The sequence below is a fragment of the Accipiter gentilis genome, chromosome 25 (genome assembly GCF_929443795.1).
Source record: "Accipiter gentilis chromosome 25, bAccGen1.1, whole genome shotgun sequence".
NCBI classification, from domain to species: Eukaryota; Metazoa; Chordata; class Aves; order Accipitriformes; family Accipitridae; genus Astur; species Astur gentilis.
Window position 1 is genome coordinate 10,016,542 of NC_064904.1, and position 21,212 is coordinate 10,037,753.

A 21,212-nucleotide genomic window follows, 5' to 3' on the forward strand; every position below is an offset into this window, starting at 1 on the left:
AGCAAGTCGCCTGTGCTGTGATGTGGCCGTGCTGGTGCACGGAGGGAGGATGCCGCGCGGTAAGCGCTGCGTGTGTTGCGGTGTCACAACACGCTGAGGCCCAGACAGCTCACCGACGTGTCTCCTGTCTTTGAAACTATTAATCAGTCACTTCACTGTGGCAGAGCCACGTCAGAATGACTGCTAGATTAGCCTTGTAAGTGCGTCTGAAATAACCCAAACTTTCTGCAGGGATGAGTTATTCTGATTTTGAGGGAAGTGATCTTTCTGGTGGAAAGTGAAGCAAAGATTAGAGAATCTCTAGACTGAAGAAGGAAGCTAGCTTCACTGCCTAAAAGTGAAGAATCACTATGTATTTAATGAATGTAAAAGTAATTTTGCAATATTTTTTCAGACCCAGATGCTTATCAGGTGGTCATAAATATATTGTCTAATTGTTCTTAACTGCATAGTTATGCAGTGTATGTATGAAACTGCTAATTTCTTAACCAGAAATTAATAGCCGTGTTAATGTTCTCTCAGCTAGGAGGGTAAATTATAGTAGATGATACAACATTGAGAGATTAAAATCCAAATTTTCAAACTCAATCTAAAGCTTAAAGTTTATTAAGCCCCCACCCTCAACTTCCATTGGCATTAACGACTCTTGTAAGTACCAACACATATGGAGATTGGACTACTTGGATCTTAATTCTTACATAAGCAAGCAGAAGGTTAACAAACTTTAAAATTGCAAATGAAAGAGCCAAAATGAGGATGAAGTAGTTATTGTGAATTAGAATACCTCTTTCTGGTGAGAACTGCCTTCCTCTCTAAAATGATGGCATGACTTGTAATGAAGTAGCTTTACTGTTGAAGTTAAACATTATAATGGTTTTTTAATGGCACCTTAATGGCCTCTCTGAGGACTTGCACTGAAATAATTTTACCTTCTCATAATTGCACTTCATAATGGACTATAGCAGCACAATTTAAGGTCTCAGTAATTTTTTCATTGGTTTGTTAAGTATAAAAAACCCTCTAAGTTACCCTCTATTTGTCAAATACAAAAAGTATTAGATTTTTTTTTTTTTTTGATTGTTGTATTGGGTATGTCTTCCACACCTAAATGTTTTGTCTGTCTCAGCAATAAGGTAGTAATTGATTTTAATAAAATTTTATCTGCATTGTGTAATAACAATAATGTGTATATTGAATTGATTTGCCATCCAAGAGGAGAATTTCTTATGATACACTATTTCACGTGTATGTGTGACTCAAGCTAGATGTCATGAAGTAGATTTTTACATATCCAATGCTTACATTATTCTGTGCAAATAGCCTGAAAGAAAGTGCCTGTTCAGCTTTGTTATTTTTGTGAAGCCCAGGTGTTGAATGGAAATAGTTCACTATAAATCTGGCATGACTTCAGCTCAACAGGCACAGCTACAGATATGCCATAATAAAAAGAAACTTTTACAATGAGTTGCTGTGTCATGAAAGCACTTACATGTAACTGCTACTGAATAACTTTGAAACTTTTAACTGTGTTTTTATGTAAATGACCTGGCAGGCCAAGATTTCACCCTGAGCTTGTTCATACTTTCACAGTTTATTTCAGTTCTCATCACAGAGATGTTAATTGTAGGTAAACATCCTTTATAAACAAACTAATTCTAATCTTCAGTTTATAAAGGCAGTAGGGCCTATTTCTGAATAATTACGTAATACTGTAGCATTTATATACTTTAATCGAGCATTTAAATATGTTATTAGTATTCTGATATTTCATGTTGCAACATTCATGCATGTATTACTTGTCAATGTTTAGCAACATTTCATCTGGGGTAAAACTTTAGCTTTTGATACAATGGCAATATATAATTTACAAATTCTCTAATAGAAATGTCTATGAAATGTTTATATCAGTCTTGCTCAGTCTCTTATCATTACCTTTTTTTAAATAATTTACATCTTTCTTAAGAGTTCTGTTTGCCAGTTTTGACTTGACAGGCTCTCATGGAGGCTACACTATTTATTTATACTAGCAAAAACCCAGCCAATATGTATATTTCAAAATTATTTATGTTTTCAGTTTTGATTGGCTGATTAGATTTTCCTTGTGCTACAAGTTAGCTTTTGAAATATGGAATCGTTAGGTGGATGTCCAAGAGTAGATGGCCATCAAGCAAGCTTACATTGAATGTAGTAGCTCTCATTATTAATGCTTTACCAAGAACATTCCCTTATTGTATATAGTTGGATAGATAGCTCTTGACATAGTGGTGTGGGGGTTTTGTTTTCTTTTACAGAATTCTGTTTTACTTCTCTTGTCTTTCCCTTTGCCAGCTGAAAATGTCAATGTTTTATCTTAGTCTACTAGCGTTTCCTTAAAATAATTTTGTAGGATGCTGTCAGCAAAAAGTACACTTTTGATTAGGTTGTTATTTTCCTGTTAATGGCAAAACCACCCGATTGAAGCTTCACAATTAACAGTTATGGAGCCTTCCTTGGGGAAAGGGCTGCTGAGTTCCTGTGGGAGGGAAGATTAAAATAAAACACACCAAGTAATTGGAAATGTATTTCATAGGCATGCTTAGTATGTTAGTGCTGCCTCCTGAAGCTAAATGTAGTGCTTGTACTTAACACAGCCTTTGCTGGATTCACCATGTTTAAAGCTTGTTGGCATGTTTGCAAATCCGTTTTCATACCACCAACTAGTTTCTAGTAGTACTGATAACTTGGTTAGCAGTGCACTACTAGAATAACTTAAAATGCCTCTGCCTGGATAAAGCCTCCTACAAAATAAGAGCTACCTTAAGATCTAATGCACTGTTGGGTTTTTTTTGGGTTTTTTTTTTGTAAAAGAGAAGATTTTCCACCTCATTTGTTTGATAAATGTACTTGAAACATTTTAATATTAACATTTTTTTGGGGAAAAAAAAATAATGAAGTGATACCTTATGCTGTCTGTCTCAGCTAATTGAATTTATTGTATTTTGCTACTTTCCTTTTTTGTTGTTTCTCCAGTAGTGAGAGTAGTCTAGTAATAAACTATCCAAATACAAACTCTTATTCAGATATTAAAGCAATAATAAAGTTGGCTCTTTTTTACCATTCATAGTCCTGTGCTTTGGACTAGTAAGATAATCATGTTTTGAGTTATGTCTGCTTGCAAGAAGAAAGCTAGTGGAAATCTGTGTTTGCTCAAATGACAGCATTGATATATACTTCTTACACCGCATCTAGATTAGGAAGATGGATGTCGTTTAAAATATGTTCCCTAGCACACTTCAAAACATTTCTGGAGCAAGTGATCAACACATCTGAAAATGTGTTAGCTTTATCTAGCTTTACAGAATCCTGCTGAAAAACTCGTTTTTGGGGCACTTGGTTTACAAATTAAGTTGGTATGCCCAAAATGTCATCAATCGTAGTCTATATGGCAATCTGAACATCTATTTATGTCCTTCATAATTGTATGAAAATAAGTTTATTAACACTTAAACAGGTTGTACACTGAGCTAGACCTTAGCTCAGTTTTTCCTGGACCTTAGCTCTTAGTTTTTACATAGTTTAAGTATATATTTAGGCAAAAGAGTGCAAAGACAGTGATCCGTTTTGTAATTTTCCTTTCAACAAATTTTACCTTCTCCTAAAATGATAATATTTAGCTCATTATTTTAAGAAGACAGGAATTGAAACAGCAATGAAACATTCTAAATCTTCCTGTAGTTACTCTAGGAATTTATACATATTACATTACATGCTGATTCAAGATCATATTTTTTTCAATCACGCAGAGGCTGGAAAGGCTTAGGCATACCTGCCAATTGTAATGCTTGGCTATTTATTGCTTTTCAGCTATTTGTTGCTTTTTCCCGGCTTTCTCTTGCCTCAGTTCTATGAACAGCAGAATGTACCTGTTTATGTGAATGACTTCTTATCTTTACTGCTGTTGGTTAGAAATACCCAAGGAGCACTTTTAACTCTTGCAATCCTGCCCAAAGCTGCACTTCATCCAAGTGAGGAATCTGAAGAGGCAACAGCAGCAGCAAATACTTTTTTGTAATTTTTCCATGGGACTACTCTTGCGCTCTGGTCCATTGACTTTCGAAGAACCTTTTAAACTACAGTTCTGAGCCTGCTTTGCAAACTAGATAAGACATGATTTTCTGTAGATAGTGTGGGACTTTCTTCTTTACAGTATTTACAGAAATTACAGTATTTAGATATTGATGAGATCAGAAAAGCAGTATAGTTCAGGGAGTACCATTCTCTAGAATCTATGCCTGTTAGCAGATACGATGTTCAAGTTTCAGTCACTAATTCAGCTTTCCAGTCAAAAAGAAAGAAAAAAAATAATCAGTTTTTTCTCCTTGAGACACACCAGGGAGCAATGTTATTCCAAAAAGGGAATGGAGAGGGTCACGGGCCTTCAGCTTCACAAGTCTGTAGAGCAACCTGAGCATGCATTGGAAGGGAGCAGCATATGTTCTAGTCAAAGCATAGTAATTCTTCATGCTTCCTGTAACTCAGTACTATCCCACATCATCCTTGAACATGGCTGTTTCTCAAATGCCTTCTTTGTGTTTAGATTAATTGAGAAATTGGAAACAACTTCTTGCTGTCATTTATGTAGTAGGAGACATTGACAGAGGAAGTTGGTAGTTACAGAAGAATGGCACAGCTTGGTTAAATTAAGGGGGAAGAGTTCTGTTATTTTAGTATGGATGTTACGTTGAAATTAACCTGAATTGATCAGTTAAAAAAGTTTTTAATTTTGTTATGTATGCTCCAGAAATAAATTTCTTGTTTAGTATTCTTGATTGGCTTTGCTGTAGTTCCTTTATGCATGGAAATTCAAAATGCGTACAACTTAATTCCCAATACTTGCTTCCAACCTCTAATTTATCACAATTGAGTCATTGTTCTTGGGTTCACTGTGCAATTAGTGACTGCCAGTTTGAATAGATGCACCTTTCTCTTTCTAAAAGTAAGGCTGCTGTGTTTTCTTTTCTGCAATCTAATTGGCTTGGAGGCAAGCGCGTTGTAGGTAATCATAGAATGACAATGGAAGAGACATGCTCAGTTCCTAATTTATCAGTCTTCATCTGCTTGATGAGTTCTCACATTACTTTGGTTACTCTGCTTATGTTGCTGTGACTTTTTTTTTCTAGCAATGAATGCCTAGTTTGGATGGTCAGTAAGAGAAAAGCCTTTATTTTGTGTCCTATGAGCTGGTTGATAGTATAGCAGACCCCTGAACATTCTTCTGGGGCTGCTACTTACTTGAATATCAAGTGCTGGCCCTCTCCTGCTTTCTTTTGTGACTTACCAAGAGAATTTTTATTATCTGCAACCCAAAGTACTTTATTTTCAGGGGCTGTTTTCCTGAAACCTTTCAGTCAGAAAATAGGATCTGGAAACGTATAATCTGTAATAAATGTCATCCGTTATATTGTTTAGTTGCTTACGTGATTTTTAAACTTTTGATCTTGAGGCTAAGGAGGTCTGGTTGTGTTACCTAAAATGCTGGCTGCAGTATTTTCACAATGTTCCTAAGCTCTACAGGAAAGCAAGCAACTTCTAAAGCCTTTATTTCCAAATATTACGAAGAATGTGAAAGAGCAATTGAATTACAACATGCCTCAGAGAAAGTGAAAAGAAAATTGCTTTTGTAAAGAAATCTCTACTATAATTTTGTCACTTGGCTGTTTGTACCTGCCATTTTGGCTCCATATATTAATCCTAGCAGATAACTATGTAATCACCATACTTGCTGTAATATGAGAGGAAATGAAATGAAAGTGGTTGATGGAAAAGAAATGGAAAGGCAATGTTATAAATAATGAAGTACAGAAGAGTAAGAACTAGTAGTGAAATATGAACTAGCTTGATACATTAAAGCCAATTTTAATAAAATTGGAAAAAATGCAATTAAAGTGTTCATGGTATCTTAATGCCAGAAAGGCACTGGAGAAAATCTTTGAAAATAACTAGCTAATTTCAAAGCTTCAAGTCTTGGCTGTTTATTTCTTTCAAATATTGGAGAATGCATTAGTTTATAATTGTAGATTTAGGGGAGGTAATACAGTAATATGTGCCTTTTTCGTAATAACATTTGCATATTTCATTGTTTTGGGGATTCTTTGTAAGGGGAAAAGATGGACTGGTTATTGTTTATAATATAAAACTGCTTGAATGTGTGGCAATAAGCAGTATTTTCAGAGTAGCAGGCTGAAATGTATGCTTTTAACTTTTTAGCTCAGCAATTAAAATCACATCTGACATCATAAGATAAAAGAACAATGTCAGGTTTAATAAGAATTTAGTATTTAATCTAGAAATAATACTGAGTTTCTGTAAGAGCTGAGTTTTGAAGTCAAGCAACAACACTTGAAACAGTTGATCTCTTGGTAAAAATAATTGAATATAAATCTTTCTTCCTTTGACAGATGCATGATAGCATTTAGTCCTATACTACTTGATACACATGTTTAAATGCCGATGAAGGAAGATATATATTTCAGCCTGTGTATTTTTTAATGAACTGTTCCCTCTGCCTGAGTAATTTGTTATGTACTAAATATGTAAGCCTTTATTCCATGTAAATCTATGAGTTTATTTTATAAACTTTTATTTTAAAGGTATTCATTACCAGGTATGACTAAAGTTCAGCAGCCTTTGGTATTTAAAATACGACTTTCTAAATAGTTCTAAGACACTTAATTTCCTAAAAACACTTTGAAATTAAAGCTGTAGTTGTTACAACCATGACTTTTTAAATTACAGTGTTGCGGCCTTTGCCTTCAGCCTTAGACTGTTCTTGGATACCTATCCTTTTTCTGACCTCATATGTAGATGCCACTCAGAAGAATGAGTTTGGGATCCTTTTCTGGTAAAGAGTCTGTAATTCGTGTTCCTTTCTGGCAGAGAAGGCATGATCAACAACTTCACTCATTTGAAATTGGAAGTTTTTTATGGCCCTAATTCCTAGGGGACTTTCTTATCCCCTGTTTTGTACCAGGCCCTGAAAAAACTTTCTTTTGATACTGAAGTCCAGTGGCTATATTGTAACCTGGTTCTATATTTCTTGCAGAATTGCCTGTTCTAAACCAGTTGATTAGTGTCTGTTTGTTTATTACTTCCCTTGGTAGTTTAGAGAACACGTTTCTGGGTTCAGGCATCATGTTGGATGCTCTTTGGGGATGTGGGTCATTTCAACCTTGCTGGTTACGCCCATGCAGTCTTTCAGGCTTATTGTTCCATCCTGGTTTCAGCCAGCGTATCCAGCATATGGAAAAAGTGAAGAAAGACGGACTAGAAAAAAGTGGCTTCCACACAAGTTATTGTTGAAGCACTTGACTATCTCAGTTGAAAGAAAAACCCTGAAATGCCTTTCATCCTGTAGAATCTGTTAATCTGACATCTGAGTGTTTGGCAGAGAGGCAAACTCACATGCAAAGGACTCAGCCCTTTGCAGCTTCTCTCCTTTTTTTAATGGCTGGCTGCCTGTAGAGAGTAAGCACCAGCTACTGAGTAGACATTCATCTCAAGCTTTGGATAGAGTATGTTGGAACTCTCCCTCTAGCTACTTTTCCCTTATTATGATTAAGCAGTAGAAATACACAGGAATAGGGAACTACTTAAGAGACTCTCTAAGAAAATGCAGACTTGATGGTGGCTTTGCGATGATCCTCTGATGGGATTTGAAGCATCTTTCCCTGATATCAATTTATAGTAGATTCTCCATTTGTGGGCATAACACGGTTAACATCTCTGTCAATTCTAGGTATACAGAATGGTGTTTGTAATCTGGGGTCGACACATTGTTACAGGTGAGCATTCACAGCTCCCACCTTTTTGTAATTTCATATTTGTATAGAAGGTGCATAGCTTGTCCTTTAATTGCCTTGTTTTCAGTTCTGCACACCCATTTTTGTTTCTTGATATGCAATGGCTCACCTTTATATGACTTTCTGTGGGCATGCGCGCATCTTTTAAGTGATTGCTGATAACTGTAAATATCAAATACCACTTCCTGCAACTAGCAAGTAGAGCTTCCCTTTTCCTCTGGAAGATGAATATTGAAAGTTAAAACTCTGAAATTGTTCTTCTGGGGATGCACTGCACAGTATCCTCCTTGCCGTAGGGCACACACAAATGTATCAAAGTTACACTGAGCTAAATTCACCAGATATGAGGCTTGAAGGAAAATCCCAGGCAGGTCATACAGAACCATACCTAGGATCGAATGCACCCAGACGAAGCTTGCAGAGCATTGCCACTGCACAGCAGGACAGGGTCTGCCATCCTCTTCTGCCTTCTCTTTCCATTAAGCTGTGAAGCCACAGCAGATGTGGCACCTCTCAGCATTATTTGAAAGCACACTTGCGGGCTCCGGTGAATTTGCATCAGACCGTATCTTGAAGGAAGTCTGTCCTAACTCTTCTGTCTGAACTGACGGCTCGTATTGGGCATTAACTGTGTGGGGGGTTTGGTAGCAGGGGCTGCAGGGCTGGCCTGTGTGGGAGGAGGTCATGAACTGCCCTGTGCTGCTACAGCTGGTTCCAGCTTGCTCTGAAATGGATGAAAACAGCTCGCTGTGGGCCAGAACTTCAGAGGAGCATGTGGTGCCTCCGTTCACACGTACTGAAGAAAAGGGGCAGCCACAAGGACACATGTGAGGAAACCTGAGGACGCACATGAGGACACACAGAAGGTGGTGGGAGGAGACGAGGAAGAGATGTGCGTTTGGAGAGAGGGAGCAGAGGAGCAGCAAGAAGCAAAGAGCAGGGAGTGAAAAGAGTAAGGTGCAAGGAGAGGCAGCAAGAAACCTCTAGGCCCTGACTCCAGCCTCCTGCGATGGCCGCTGTCTCACTGAAGGGAGTGGAAGGGACTGAGTGAAAACGGGTGGAGCTGGGCGAGGAGTAGGGGGGAGAAGCGCCGGACTGAAATGGGGCCTGGGAAGGGAAGGTGCTCCACTCAGTGCTCGTTTAACTCTTGGTCTTTTTTCCTCAATACCTCAATCTGCAATTAAAAGTTTACGTTACTTGTCAAGAAATGAAGTGAATTTCCTCAGTCGAGGCTGCCTTGTCCGAGCGGCTCTAATTCCAGAAGGCATTGCAACACTGCCATTACCTGAGCAGAAAGAGCTGATGGAAAGCGTAACAGTGAAGAGAAATGTGGTATTCAGTAACTTGTCCCTTGTGTGTGGTCGGTGGTCTCATCCACGAGAGTGGATCGTTTGTTCGGCTTCACGTAATGGAGAGAAATGCGCAGCTTTAGGGGTGCACTTTTTCCATTTATACAGCTTTTTTTTTTAATCAAGCGGGAACTCAGAAGTGCTGTTGAACTTGCTTTACTTCATCCTTCTTGTGAAAATTGAATTTTCATACTTAATCACTAAAACAGGACAGAAAAATATCTGAAGCATGTACCACCTGTTTTTCCTTTCATCTTGATTCATTCGTTAGCTTCCTCATATTAAAAGCCCTCCAAGATACAATTAACCCTTTTTTAATACTGTGACGCTTGAAATGATCATTAAAGCTCATTAAAGCAGAGAAACTTACTTTCAAAAGCAGTTTAATATGAAAATTATCCTGATTTCTTTTCTTGTGGGTAGGGTGGAATACTTAGAGTATGGCCATCACGGTTTCTGTCTTAACTGACTATTCAAGTAATTAATGATAATTGGTTGCTTTGCATTGCAGAACTGCACTCCGTGGTAGAAGATACTTTGATGAAATAATTTTCTATAATGGAATGTTGTCTTCTGAGTATGGACTATATAATAATGATATTGTCAGCGAGTTCTTTTTGTCCAGTAAGAAGAAAACATAATTGAAGATAAAAATACATTACCAAAAGTCTTGGTTTTTTCTTCCCCTTTACATTCTTCTGTGTTGTGAATTGTGATGTTGCCACAAGAAAGCAAACCTCTACTTACGTTTGCTGATTTACCAAATTGTTTTTGTTTTTAACGTCCTTTAAAATGCACAAACATGCAGCCGATTTTATTTTGGTACTAACTTCAGTGCTCCTACATCGACGTACATGAAGGTTGAATTTCATCTCACTTTAAAAAAAGTCATTTTTTTTGTATTCTGTTAATTGCCAAGTCTGTTCCCTGCATTACGTAAACAATCTTAGAATTGAGAAATTGATTAGAATAGACAAAATTCAGAATAACCTTCTAAACTCGTAGGCAGTATTGTTTTCATCCTGCAAGTTTTTTAAGGATGAAGATGACTAATTGCAAAGAGAAGTACCATGAAGTAAAATGGTGACTTTAAAGCAATAAGCTGCCTTGGGTTTACTGAAACTGCAATAAAACTATCATGAAGCGTTCTCAAAGTGTTGATTTATTGGTACTACTAATATTAGAATTAATAAAATGTAGGATTTAGTGGTATGGTTATAGCATTTGTTATCCATTTTATTAGACAACTCAACAGGTATTGTACTGTACAATCATAAGATATTTTATAATCTAGCTTTTACTGAAGCAGAATATTCATAGGGAAAATAGTTTTGATATTTAGCCTTCTTTCACAGAAGTGAGGATACTGCATCTTTATATGGGTCATTTGTTGCTAAACTTTTAATTTTATCTTAAAACTATGACAAAAAGAGCACCATGAAAAGGTTGTGGTTTTGATTATTGTGAACTAGATTTGGTAACTGAAATTGTAATTCAGACTAATTCTATTTTCTAAAATATTTGGAAACAATTGTCTTTCTCTTTAAAAATTATTTTAAAAATATGAGCAGGATTGTTTATGTTCTGAAAATATTGGTTGTTATATACTTAGAAAAAATTGGATAACTAGTGGAATAGGATTTCAGAAGTGCTCAGCATCAACCTAATTCTGTCCAGAAGAGACTGAAAAATACAAGGACTTAGACCAGTCCTTAGAAATCTCCATGTAGCACATGATGATACTCTTATCTGCCCTCTCAGTGAAGTTAAGGTAAAATTCTACTTAAAATTACAAACTGATAATAGCCTATCTATAGGCAGATGTGAAATCTGTAATCTGCTAGGATTCTTCTTACTTGATGGAAAGCAAGATATGATAGAGACAAAAATTCGGAAGAAAAATTATTTAAAGGGAAAATGTATTTGGATACATGCCTGCATAGAGGTAGGGCAGCGTTAGGAATGGGAAAGTATAACATGAATTGCCATTGAGAGCATAGTAGACATTTCAAGAAATAATACAAGTCATAAAAATGTATTACTGATTTGTGTCTTGTTAATAAAATGCTCTAATTCTAATCAACTGTGCAATTATTTCAAACAGACTTTTACAGCTTAGCAGATATGACTTCAGAATGCAAAGCCTTCTCAGCCATGACGATTTGCTGTAGCTACTTATCAGTAACGTTGAAAAAAATACTGTGATTCTTTATAAAGTTGTCCTTATCCTTCTTTTTAAGGTATGGGATGCTGTAGATACAGGCTGGTGTTTAAAAACATACTCCTGTCATTCCTGTGCTGTTCGAGCTGCTCGGTGGTCATCTTGTGGAAGAAGGATCCTCAGTGGGGGCTTTGATTCCATGCTGCATTTAACAGATGTAGAAACAGGTAAAAGTCACATAAGGGTGCATTATAGCCCTATCTTTATTGAGTACAGATAACTTTGGATCTTCTTAGCCTTATTCGTTCTTCTAAAAAAATAGATAAAATCTATAGATCAAAGTTAGAATTTTTGAAACGTGTCCCACAAAAAAAATAATCTCTCAGCAATTAAGGGTAGTTGGAGATATTTAAACACTGAAACGTCATGATCTTAACGTCTATCTTTAACGTCATGATCACATGTAATTTCAGTTGTCAGATACTGCACAGATGAATAGAATGAAACGTGTGGTTTTTTTAATGCTCTGTCATGAACATTAGTTAAAGTGTTTGAAGAGCCTCTTAAGGCTGACTTCAGTAACATTTATACATATAGTTAATTTAAACATAGGCTTGTACCTCATTCTCAATTGGGCTGGTTTTAAGTTTGTGCTTAAAGTTAATTAGGTGATTTTTTTTTTTTTCTTCCCCTGAATTGGACCTTAATTAGGAGCATAGAAACTTAAATTCTGGCAGGAAACTTTGAGACTGAATGTCACAGAAGCACTAGGCTGACAGCGATATGTTTCAAAAGTCGATTTTCTTTAATGATATCAAAATGCAACAGTCAAATTGAACAGGAATGTTATGTGGTATTGAGATATAAATACCAGATTGAACAGGAATATTAGGTTGTAAACACTGCGACAAACACAGTTTATGTACAGGTTCCGGATGTCAGCTGGGAACTATCGCTACATGAACCGTAACCAAGTCTAAGCTTAGAATGATGAGGTCAAATGCGCATATTGCTCACCGATAAGGCGAGGCACTCCATCCCAGGAAGTTTCCTTAGATGGCGTCCCAACCTAAGAGGAGAGTCCCTGCCTGCAGACCCGCTGCTCTGAGGAAGACTGGCTCAAAGGGGTCGTGGTCGTATCTGGTCGGAGGTCCAAAAACTTCTCTTAACGGTGGTGTTCTGTTGGATGGGGCGTTTCTGGTGGGCTCAGGTAGCTGAGGTATGTGACTTGGAGCACTCTGTGTACGTGACTCCCATCACCACACGGGCCAGGTAGCTCAACCCCCAAACCATTGGCTTCTAGTTTTAACTCTTCTCTCAGCAGTCAAGAAGTTTTGGTCTTTATTGGGGTGGGTGCACCTGCCACGCAGAACCTGGATTGCTTTGATGCAGTTGTGAATTTGATCTGGGATTTGATTGTTGTGACCTTAACAACTAATTTCCTGGATGCTGCCTCTCGTCATGTCTCCTTCACAAACTAAAGCACTTCTATCAGCTATATTTCTTCTCTCCTTTATGTATGTTATCAGTATTCATACAGCATCATTCATTGGAGCTGTACATAATGGGACACCTCTGTGTATGTGTAAATGAAAGATTAGGCCTAAAATAGTACCTGAAGAGATGCAATTTTATTTTTTCCACTTAATTTATTTTAAATGTTTAACTCCTGCAAAGGTGCAGTATTTTTTTGTAAGACTGCAAAAGAAATCCCTACAAAAATTAGAAGCAGTTCTTGTCTAGGAGGGTTTTCTCTTATGTAAAAGTAAGAAGCCCATTATATGTGTATATCTGAAGAGCAGAAGTCCTATTCAGATGAACTGGGAAAGTGGCCAAGGAAATTTGCGAATATTGTTCACATGAAAAGAAGATTCTTTTCCATGCTCTAATAATTTATTTTTCTCAACATTTGTCATACCAAAACTATTTAAATTCAATGATGGCAGGAAAGGAGCTGTTGTAGTTTGGGAATGTAAAACATGTGACACAATTACGGAATATTGATGTTTTGAGAATATTCAGGTTTTGTAATGAGGAAAAGCTCTTAATATATCTGATGTAGTAGTAGTAGTACATGAGGTTAATAAACTAAGCCATTAATTTGCCAGACTTGTCTTTTTTTTATTTTCAGTTTCATTGCAGCAACCTCATTTCTAGTCTCATATATAACTGAATTTACTAATCCAAGTGGATTTAATTTTGACTTTTGTGCTTACAAATTCTAAACAGAATGGCTACCTTCTTAATAGGGTTTAAAGCAGTAGAATAGATTTTATTTGTCTGAGTCATTTGAAGGGACTACTGTGGGAAAAATATAATTTTGTAAAATCATAGAACAAATTCCAAAGACACATGATTTTAATCATATACTTTAATTTCTAATGTCTCTTTGAGTTAACTATCCAGTAATGGGATAGTAGTCTGGATTAAGTTGATTGTATTTGGTACCTTTGAAAGAAGGTATTTCTAGTGTTTTAGGCAATGACAACAATAATGAATTATATTTACCAAGTTTCAAAACAGATAAGCTTATAAATGGTTCTTTCCTTACTGACTTGTAAGTTATGTAGTATTTCAAACTACTTTAATAAACTGTATGTGTAAAGGCAAAATGAATGCTTATAGTCCTTGAAAATACCAGATATTCATTATTGCCTTATTTCGAAGACACGGGATTCCTTGTAGCTCCTTTGAACTGCAGTTGTAATGTTGATGTCTGGACCTGACTTTCAGTGATACACACCTCATTTGGAAAAGTATGATATGAGTGATTGGAATTTTATTCTGATTTCATACATGTGCAGGCCAGTTTCTGATTTCCTTCCCTGTTGCAAAGTTACTCTTTTTTTTTCATACATTTCAGTCAATTATTTTCAGAGAAACAGGGCAAGCAGTTTGCCTCTGGAATCCAAATCAATTTGATATAAAAAGCCTCATTTCCATTTGAAAAACACTAAGGCAGCTATAAGATTTTGATTTACATTAGTTCACTGAATCATTCATTCCTCCTCGCTCTTCATCAGTGCTGAGATGATTTCTTCTTTGATTAACTTCAGATAGATGTTAGAACTGTTCCTTCACAGAGGACTTCTAGATACTTTTTTGGACTGGGGTCTTAATTGTTTTCCATTGCTAGGCTGAACTAACTACCACTGTGTTTAAATGCAGTAAATGCATGCCAGTGGGATTTTATAAATAATAATGCTGTCTTTAAGGCTTTATGCTCTTGTCTCTTGTGTATGTTGTTCTCGTTCAGCATTTTTCTAGTCATGTTTGCTAATGTCTAATCTTTCTTGTCTTTGTTTTCAGTATAGATTTTATATATTACATCTGTGTTATAAAAACTTCTATGTCCTTCACCAAAAGAAACCTAACAGTCTGAAGACAATTACTTCTAAAAGTTTAGGAAAGGTTGCTTTGTACATGCGTGGCATTGAGCTGCTCAGTTGGTTTTTTTTTTTTGTCATTTTGTGTTGTTTTTCTGATAGGAACATAGTTTCTGCCCTGTTAAATCAAAATTGTAGTCTAGCTAATTGTTTGTTCTGGGTCTGATGACTGCTAGTTAAAAGATTCTTCAAAGGAATGTGCCAGCATTGTTGTAACAAACAGTGCTAGGATAAATTCTCCAGGAAACTTTGTTTCTAAGCTTGGACTTAAGTTTGCATATCCCTTGACCTAAGATATTGCATTTTCTGGAGTTATTTCCTTTTTTTTAAATCTTTGTGATATAAATAACATCAGAATAGAAGCAAACACTGGAATCTCATTAATCACAAAGCAGAATTTTTGTTGTTGGCATAGAAATCCTGATGCAAGGATAGAAGACACATCCATGAAATCTTATCCTGCAGTTTTACGCCATCAAACATCTTCCCCTTGTCAAGTGTATTTAATGGAAGTTCTTATATATAAGAAGATCTAAAATGCTGCAAGCAGGAAAAATGGACTGATAGGAACCTCATGAAGTTCAGCAAGGACAAATGCAAAGTCCTGCATCTAGAATGGAGTAATCCTGTGCAACAGAACAGGCTGGTGCTAAATTGGGTAGAAAGCAGCTTTGCAGAAAAATACCTGGGGGTTCTGGTGCTGAGTATTAATCAGCAGCGTTCTCTTGCAGCAAAGAAGGTCAACTTCATCCTGGGCCAGATTAGCAAGTGTTTACCTAGTACATAGAGAAGATGATGCCAGGCTCTTCTCGGCTCTTCTCGGAGATGTGCAGTGAAAGGATGGGAGGCAAAGGACAAATGTAGGAACACAGGAAACTTTTTGGCTCAACTCAGGGGTCATGACACACTAAACCAGAATGTCCAGATAGCCTGTAGAGTCTCTATACTTAGAGATACTCAGAACTTCAGTGGGCAGACCCCAAAGTAACCTGCTGCAGGTGGACCTGCTTTGAGCCGGGGTTTGGACTAGCTGAGCCCTGGAGGTCCAACCTACATGCTTTGTTGATGCTATGATGAAAAACAGGGAAGGAGAAGAATTCAAATCATTGAGGTACAAGGAGTTCACTTGTCCTGGTTTGGTGAAAATAAATGCTGTTGTCCAAGTCTTCTTTTTCTAAATTCTTTTTTATAGATCATCATTTATTATCTTAAATGGTCATCCATTGTCCTAACACCAGGATGTCAAGCTAAGACTCTCCACAAGTTTTCTTGAAAACTGTTGTATGTATTCAGAGTATGGATCTGATCCAAAATAGGCATAAAACGTTTAAGGAACTCAAGGTTATACATGCATCATTTGCGTGAGCAGTTCTGTGGCTACAGTTTGCGTGAGGCAAATTCAGTACTGCAATATGGGGTTTCATCAATGTTAGTAGATCCAAAGCCTGTAGCTGAGCTGCCTGTAAAGATTACTGGTTAATTTTTTTTAATTGTCCTATTTTATTTACATTATTTCTTTATAAAAATAAAGCTTTTTGAAAGGTTTCACAAATGTGATAATAATGCAGCACTCTGAACCAGTGAGACTCCCTGGTTTTGTTCATCTCTGCTAACACCACACTCGTGGTCATTTTCTACTAGTGATAGTTCAGACACTTTGTTATTTACAGAGTAGTAAGTAGTGCTATATTCAGAGAGCACTGAAAAAAAATTGCTTTGAAAACAATTCTGGGTCAAGTACATTTGGCATTTAACTTCTGTTATGTCCAGATGTAATGGAGATGCTCTACCAACTTTAGAAAGGTAATAGTGTTTTTAAAAATTTATTTATAACTATTTTATTTTTGGAATATATGTTTTATTCATCAGTAGATTTTTCATTAGTCACAAATGAATTGGTACAATAGCATAGGCAGAACATTGGCTCGGTTGATACTATTTGCATATTGTAGATACTTTTCATTTCTTTAATATTATGACAGAGGAAATGTTCCAAGAAATTTTGGCACAATTCCTATGTTGCCAAATGCTGCAGTTGTATTTTAGTTCATGGACTGAGCTTAATTTCAAATATAACTTCCTCAGAGTTATAGTGGGTAATTTAAACTCCCCATTATTTTGAAAGTTTTCACATTACCGTGGCCAGGATACTGAAATTAACCTGTTGGTTTTGAAAGAAAGTTCAAATTATAGATAAAGTGGTCACTTAAATCTGGTTTGTGGGTTTTTTTAACTTGTTTTATTTTACATTATTTTGAGAGTTTCTTAATGGAACATTTTGTACCTCCAAGAGGATAGTCCAAATTTGCTTTTCTATATTTTCTTTTATATTCTAATTTGGTAGTCCTATAGATGTAACATTATTATTGTTAATGCAATTGTCTTTGTTCACATAGGAGTTTTAGTGCTCATACATAAATGTCACCTCAGGAGAGCTGTGACTTTCTTCTCCTATTCCTCCCTTTCTCTCCCAGTACTATGTAGATAGTATGTTGTTTTAACATGCATGAAGGTTTTATATGACACCTCAGAAAAAAGCTCAGTTGATTTATTTTTCTTTTTTTTTCTCTTTTTTTTTTTTTTCTTTTGAATGCATACAGACATTTATGATGTGAGGTCAAAAGTTCCCCCTCAAATTCAGCAGTTTTAAGTTGTACGTTGAACACAGTTTAGTGGTCACTCTCCAGCTAGGAGGTAACAGCACTTTACTTTTATACTCAATAATGTAACGTCTTTGCAATAAGAAGAAAGAAAAATGTTGATTTGGGGGACACTTTCAAAGGTAAAAGATAAAATTATTTAATATTTCAAGCACCTTTGCATGCCAGAAACTTGTGACTGTAGGGGAAAAAATCAGGAGAAACATATAGTCAGTATAACTAGCTCTTGGAAAAATAATAAGGCCATCTGTAAGCATGCCTAGGTACAATGGATTTGTTAAGAACAAATTATGTCTGATCAATCTATCGTTCTGCTCACAATTGTGCATGAGAGAGATTGTGACTGTAATGAGATTTTTTTTTAATATATTGTCTCATGTCTTTTTGTAAACACAGTAGGGAAATCCGTTCTGTATAGCAAGATTACTCTCATGTCCTTGTAAGTCTTGGGTTTCACTTTTCTTTACAGATTAGTGTAAGGAGGTGAATGTTTTTGGATTATGCAGGTAGGGGTGTGAACCTGAGGACCCCTAAACACAGTTACAGAAGCATCCTGTGCTCAATAACTGTGTTGATGTTCTGTGAAAAATTCACAATGTTAAATAGCCTTTAAAATATCTGATTTCATAGTTGAGCAGGTTCACAGTAGGCTGCGGCATAAGGGAGCAGAAACATATGTTCAAGATCTTTTTAAAGTTTTTTTTCATACTGTGTATGTTACTGGTGAGCCTTTAATGAATGAAGAATTGAATTAAAGCACTTCAAGAATATAAATCACACTGCAAAGATGTAGTAGATATTGTTACCAAAATTGTGAAAATTAAAGATTGAGAGAAACATTTGCTTTCTGCTTTGGAATAACAGCCTCTCATATGGGGAAATGATATGTGGTATGGATTTTCCCTCAATTAGCCAAATAGATTTTCAGAAGATGTAATTTTCTACAGTCTATAAGTTGCTTGAATCTTTGTTATGCTGCCTTTAGGGACTAAAATGCAATAAATATATACACAATACAGGTTTATACAAGCTTGCTGAATTACACCTGTTGTGTTCTATTATGGATAAAGGAGTCTTCTGCTCAAAGGACATCTTTTGCAATATATAAAATAAGGCCCTAAAAAGTTGAATGTTTAATGTTTAATTCAGTTTATTAACTGAATATTGTAGTGAAAAACATGCATAACTGCAAATACCAACTTCCACAAAAGGTGGAGCAAGGTTTCCAGCAAACACTGAAGCTGGATTTCCCAAGCTATGGGGCTAGGTTCCATCATAGCATGGTTACAGCCTGCAAAGCAGCAAATTCTGCTTGTAGTAGTAAAAAACACTAAATAAAGTTTGTACAGAAATGGGCTAAGAGTTGAAGTCATTGTTTTAAAATACTGAATTGCATGAGCTATTCTGCCACATATCATCTTCCGCAGTGATCTGTTTCATCTCTCAGATGGATATTTTCCCTAAATTTCTGAGGTTCTGAAAGATTTATAGTGATAGAGGTTTCATAACTGTTTAGAGAATGTGCCTCAGCAAAGGGTTTAAGGGATGTATTAATATAAATGTTAGGAAAGTTCATTTTGCTGGGGTCGGGCATATTTGTATGACAAGCAGTCCAACTTAGATTCTGTCTGTTGTGCATAAATTTCAGTTCTAGCAATAGGAGAGTTTCCTTTCTGTAATGTTGTAGTCCTGTTATCTGCTACTGCTGCTTTGGTCTTCTGCGCTCCAGCTTTTTTCTCATGTTATGTGACATGGCAGTAGAATGAAATTCATGTATACGTCTAACTATGCCAAACTCTTCAGAACACTGTTTACTGAATTTCCAGAAAGAGATGTTTGATTGAATTTTACTTTGTGGGGGTGAGAGAATGAGAAAGAGTTGTATTTCAAAGTATTAATTGGAGAGCCTGAGCTTTTAAGATTCATGTATTGTGACTGCTCCTCAGACCAGTCAAAAAGCTAGTATGGTTAATATCTACATCAAACAGTAAGGTAACAGTTTAAAATAGGAAAAAGAAGGATGTTAAAGAGTATGGAGGTGAATAAGATGCTTGGTTTGTTTGTGTTTATTTATTATGCTGTAATGTAGAATTCATAGCACTGAGATCATTACAGTGTAATGTCTGTCACTGAGAGCTTTTGAATAAATAACAGCCTCTAGAAGACAAGAAAAGAGCAAAACCAGTGCCTGCTTCTCCTTAGAACAGGGGGAGATGGAGTAGGGTAATAGACAATTCTAGTTTCTGGAGAAAATATTGAGCAAATGGTTGAATTATTTGGAAGTAGTTAGGGATGAGATTGAAAAATGGACTAATTAATAACAAATCACGTTAAATCAGTCTTTCTGTGGAAAAGGTAACAGATCTTGTAGTTAGTAGATGAAATGCATCTTGAATTTAGTGCACATCTTTTTTGGTTGTGTTTTACCTGACTTTCTCATGTCTTAGGCTAAAGAGCACAATGGCAAGAAAAACGTATGCATTATAGAAGAAGCAGTTTTCAGAAGTCTTGTGGTGGTAAAAACCTAAAAAACCCCTACCTTTAGTAAAACCAGTTAAACAATTAATGTTTGTCAGAAGTTTAGGTGATGAGTTCCACTTGATCAATTATGTATATGTCTAATGCCATTTGGACAACACACTTTATGAATAATGGTGACCTCTTGATGCATCCTTTATAAATCTGTTTGACAGGATTAGTACAGGTAGGCTGCACTTTTGCTAATTTCTGGCTGCAGTACCATTGAAAACTTGTTGATCATACTCCCAGAGTGTTTATTAAAATAGGTGCTAGTAGGAACCAAATTCCTTTGGGAGCGAAGTGCTTTTAAACTGACAAGTGAGCCTCCATGGGGAAATACAGTATCTTCTCAAGTGCTGTAGATAAGAGTAAGGTGCATGTGTATGTGGCTTTTCTAAAGCCCGCAGATGATGATGGTCATGGCATACATGAAAGCAATATCTTGTTGCTCCTATAACTGATGATTTTAATAATTTTTTTCCTTCCCTGTGGAGTCTTTTTTTTTCCTTCTGTAGCTGCTGGATTACTGAAAGCTCCCATGGTGAGAGATGGTCAGTGTTGCATATGACAGTAGAGGGAACCTCTGCTGCCCTTATGACTTTTTTCTCTTTTGGGGGAAGGAACTTAGGGACTAAATTAAGTCCTTCACTCAGTAGTGACAGAGAGACCCTTTAGATCTTGTGTGGGTAATCAGTGGAGAATCTTTTTAAAAAGAACACCCCCCCCCCCGCCCAAAACCCAGTGTTCACATAGAATAACACTCACTCCTCCCTTAATGGTCCCTGCAATCTATTTTCCCTGCCCCTGCTAGCTTGAAGAGCACGTGTGATGAAGTAATATCTCTCTCTTCTCTTCTTTAAAACGAATAAATAAATAATTTGACAAGTCTAAGCCTCTTGACTGTGTAAGTTGACTTCAGCAGATGGGGAAAATGGAACTGATGACAAAATCAAAGAAATTGGCTCCAAATCATGAAATAAGCATTAAAAAAAAATATATATATCTATATGAATGATTTTCAGTATTGTTCACCTAACACCTTCCCTAATATTTTTAGCTTGAAGTGTTTTCAGTTATTTAAGAAAGCCTGTCTTAAGGCAACTCTCACTTGCTGAAAATGTAGATTAATGAATATTTTAAGAAGCTTTTGTCATAGTATTTAAGGGTTGTGTTGTTTTTTTTTACTTCTGCAGTACCTCCTTCACTGGGACTTAAAGCAGTAACTTTATTTAATGTGGATATGTAGAATATAAAGCACAGTTGAAATTGTGAAACTGAGCAAATGTATTTATCTTGGT

The 21,212-nt window shown here is 36.3% G+C and overlaps 1 protein-coding gene across 6 annotated transcripts in view; it reads left to right on the plus strand.

The window, feature by feature from the left end:
* WDR25 (WD repeat domain 25) overlaps positions 1–21,212 on the plus strand; it is a 736,496-nt gene that overhangs the window by 26,820 nt on the left and 688,464 nt on the right. For 5 of the 6 annotated variants that reach the window (XR_007509641.1, XM_049829063.1, XM_049829062.1 and 2 more), the window contains one exon: positions 11,428–11,575. The exons of the other annotated variant lie outside the window; for it this stretch is intronic. Coding sequence is in view for 4 of the 5 variants with exons in the window: in XM_049829063.1 (XP_049685020.1) it covers positions 11,428–11,575 (148 nt within the window). In the remaining variant the exon portion in view is untranslated. The remainder of the gene's footprint in view (positions 1–11,427; positions 11,576–21,212) is intronic. 6 annotated transcript variants of the gene reach the window in all.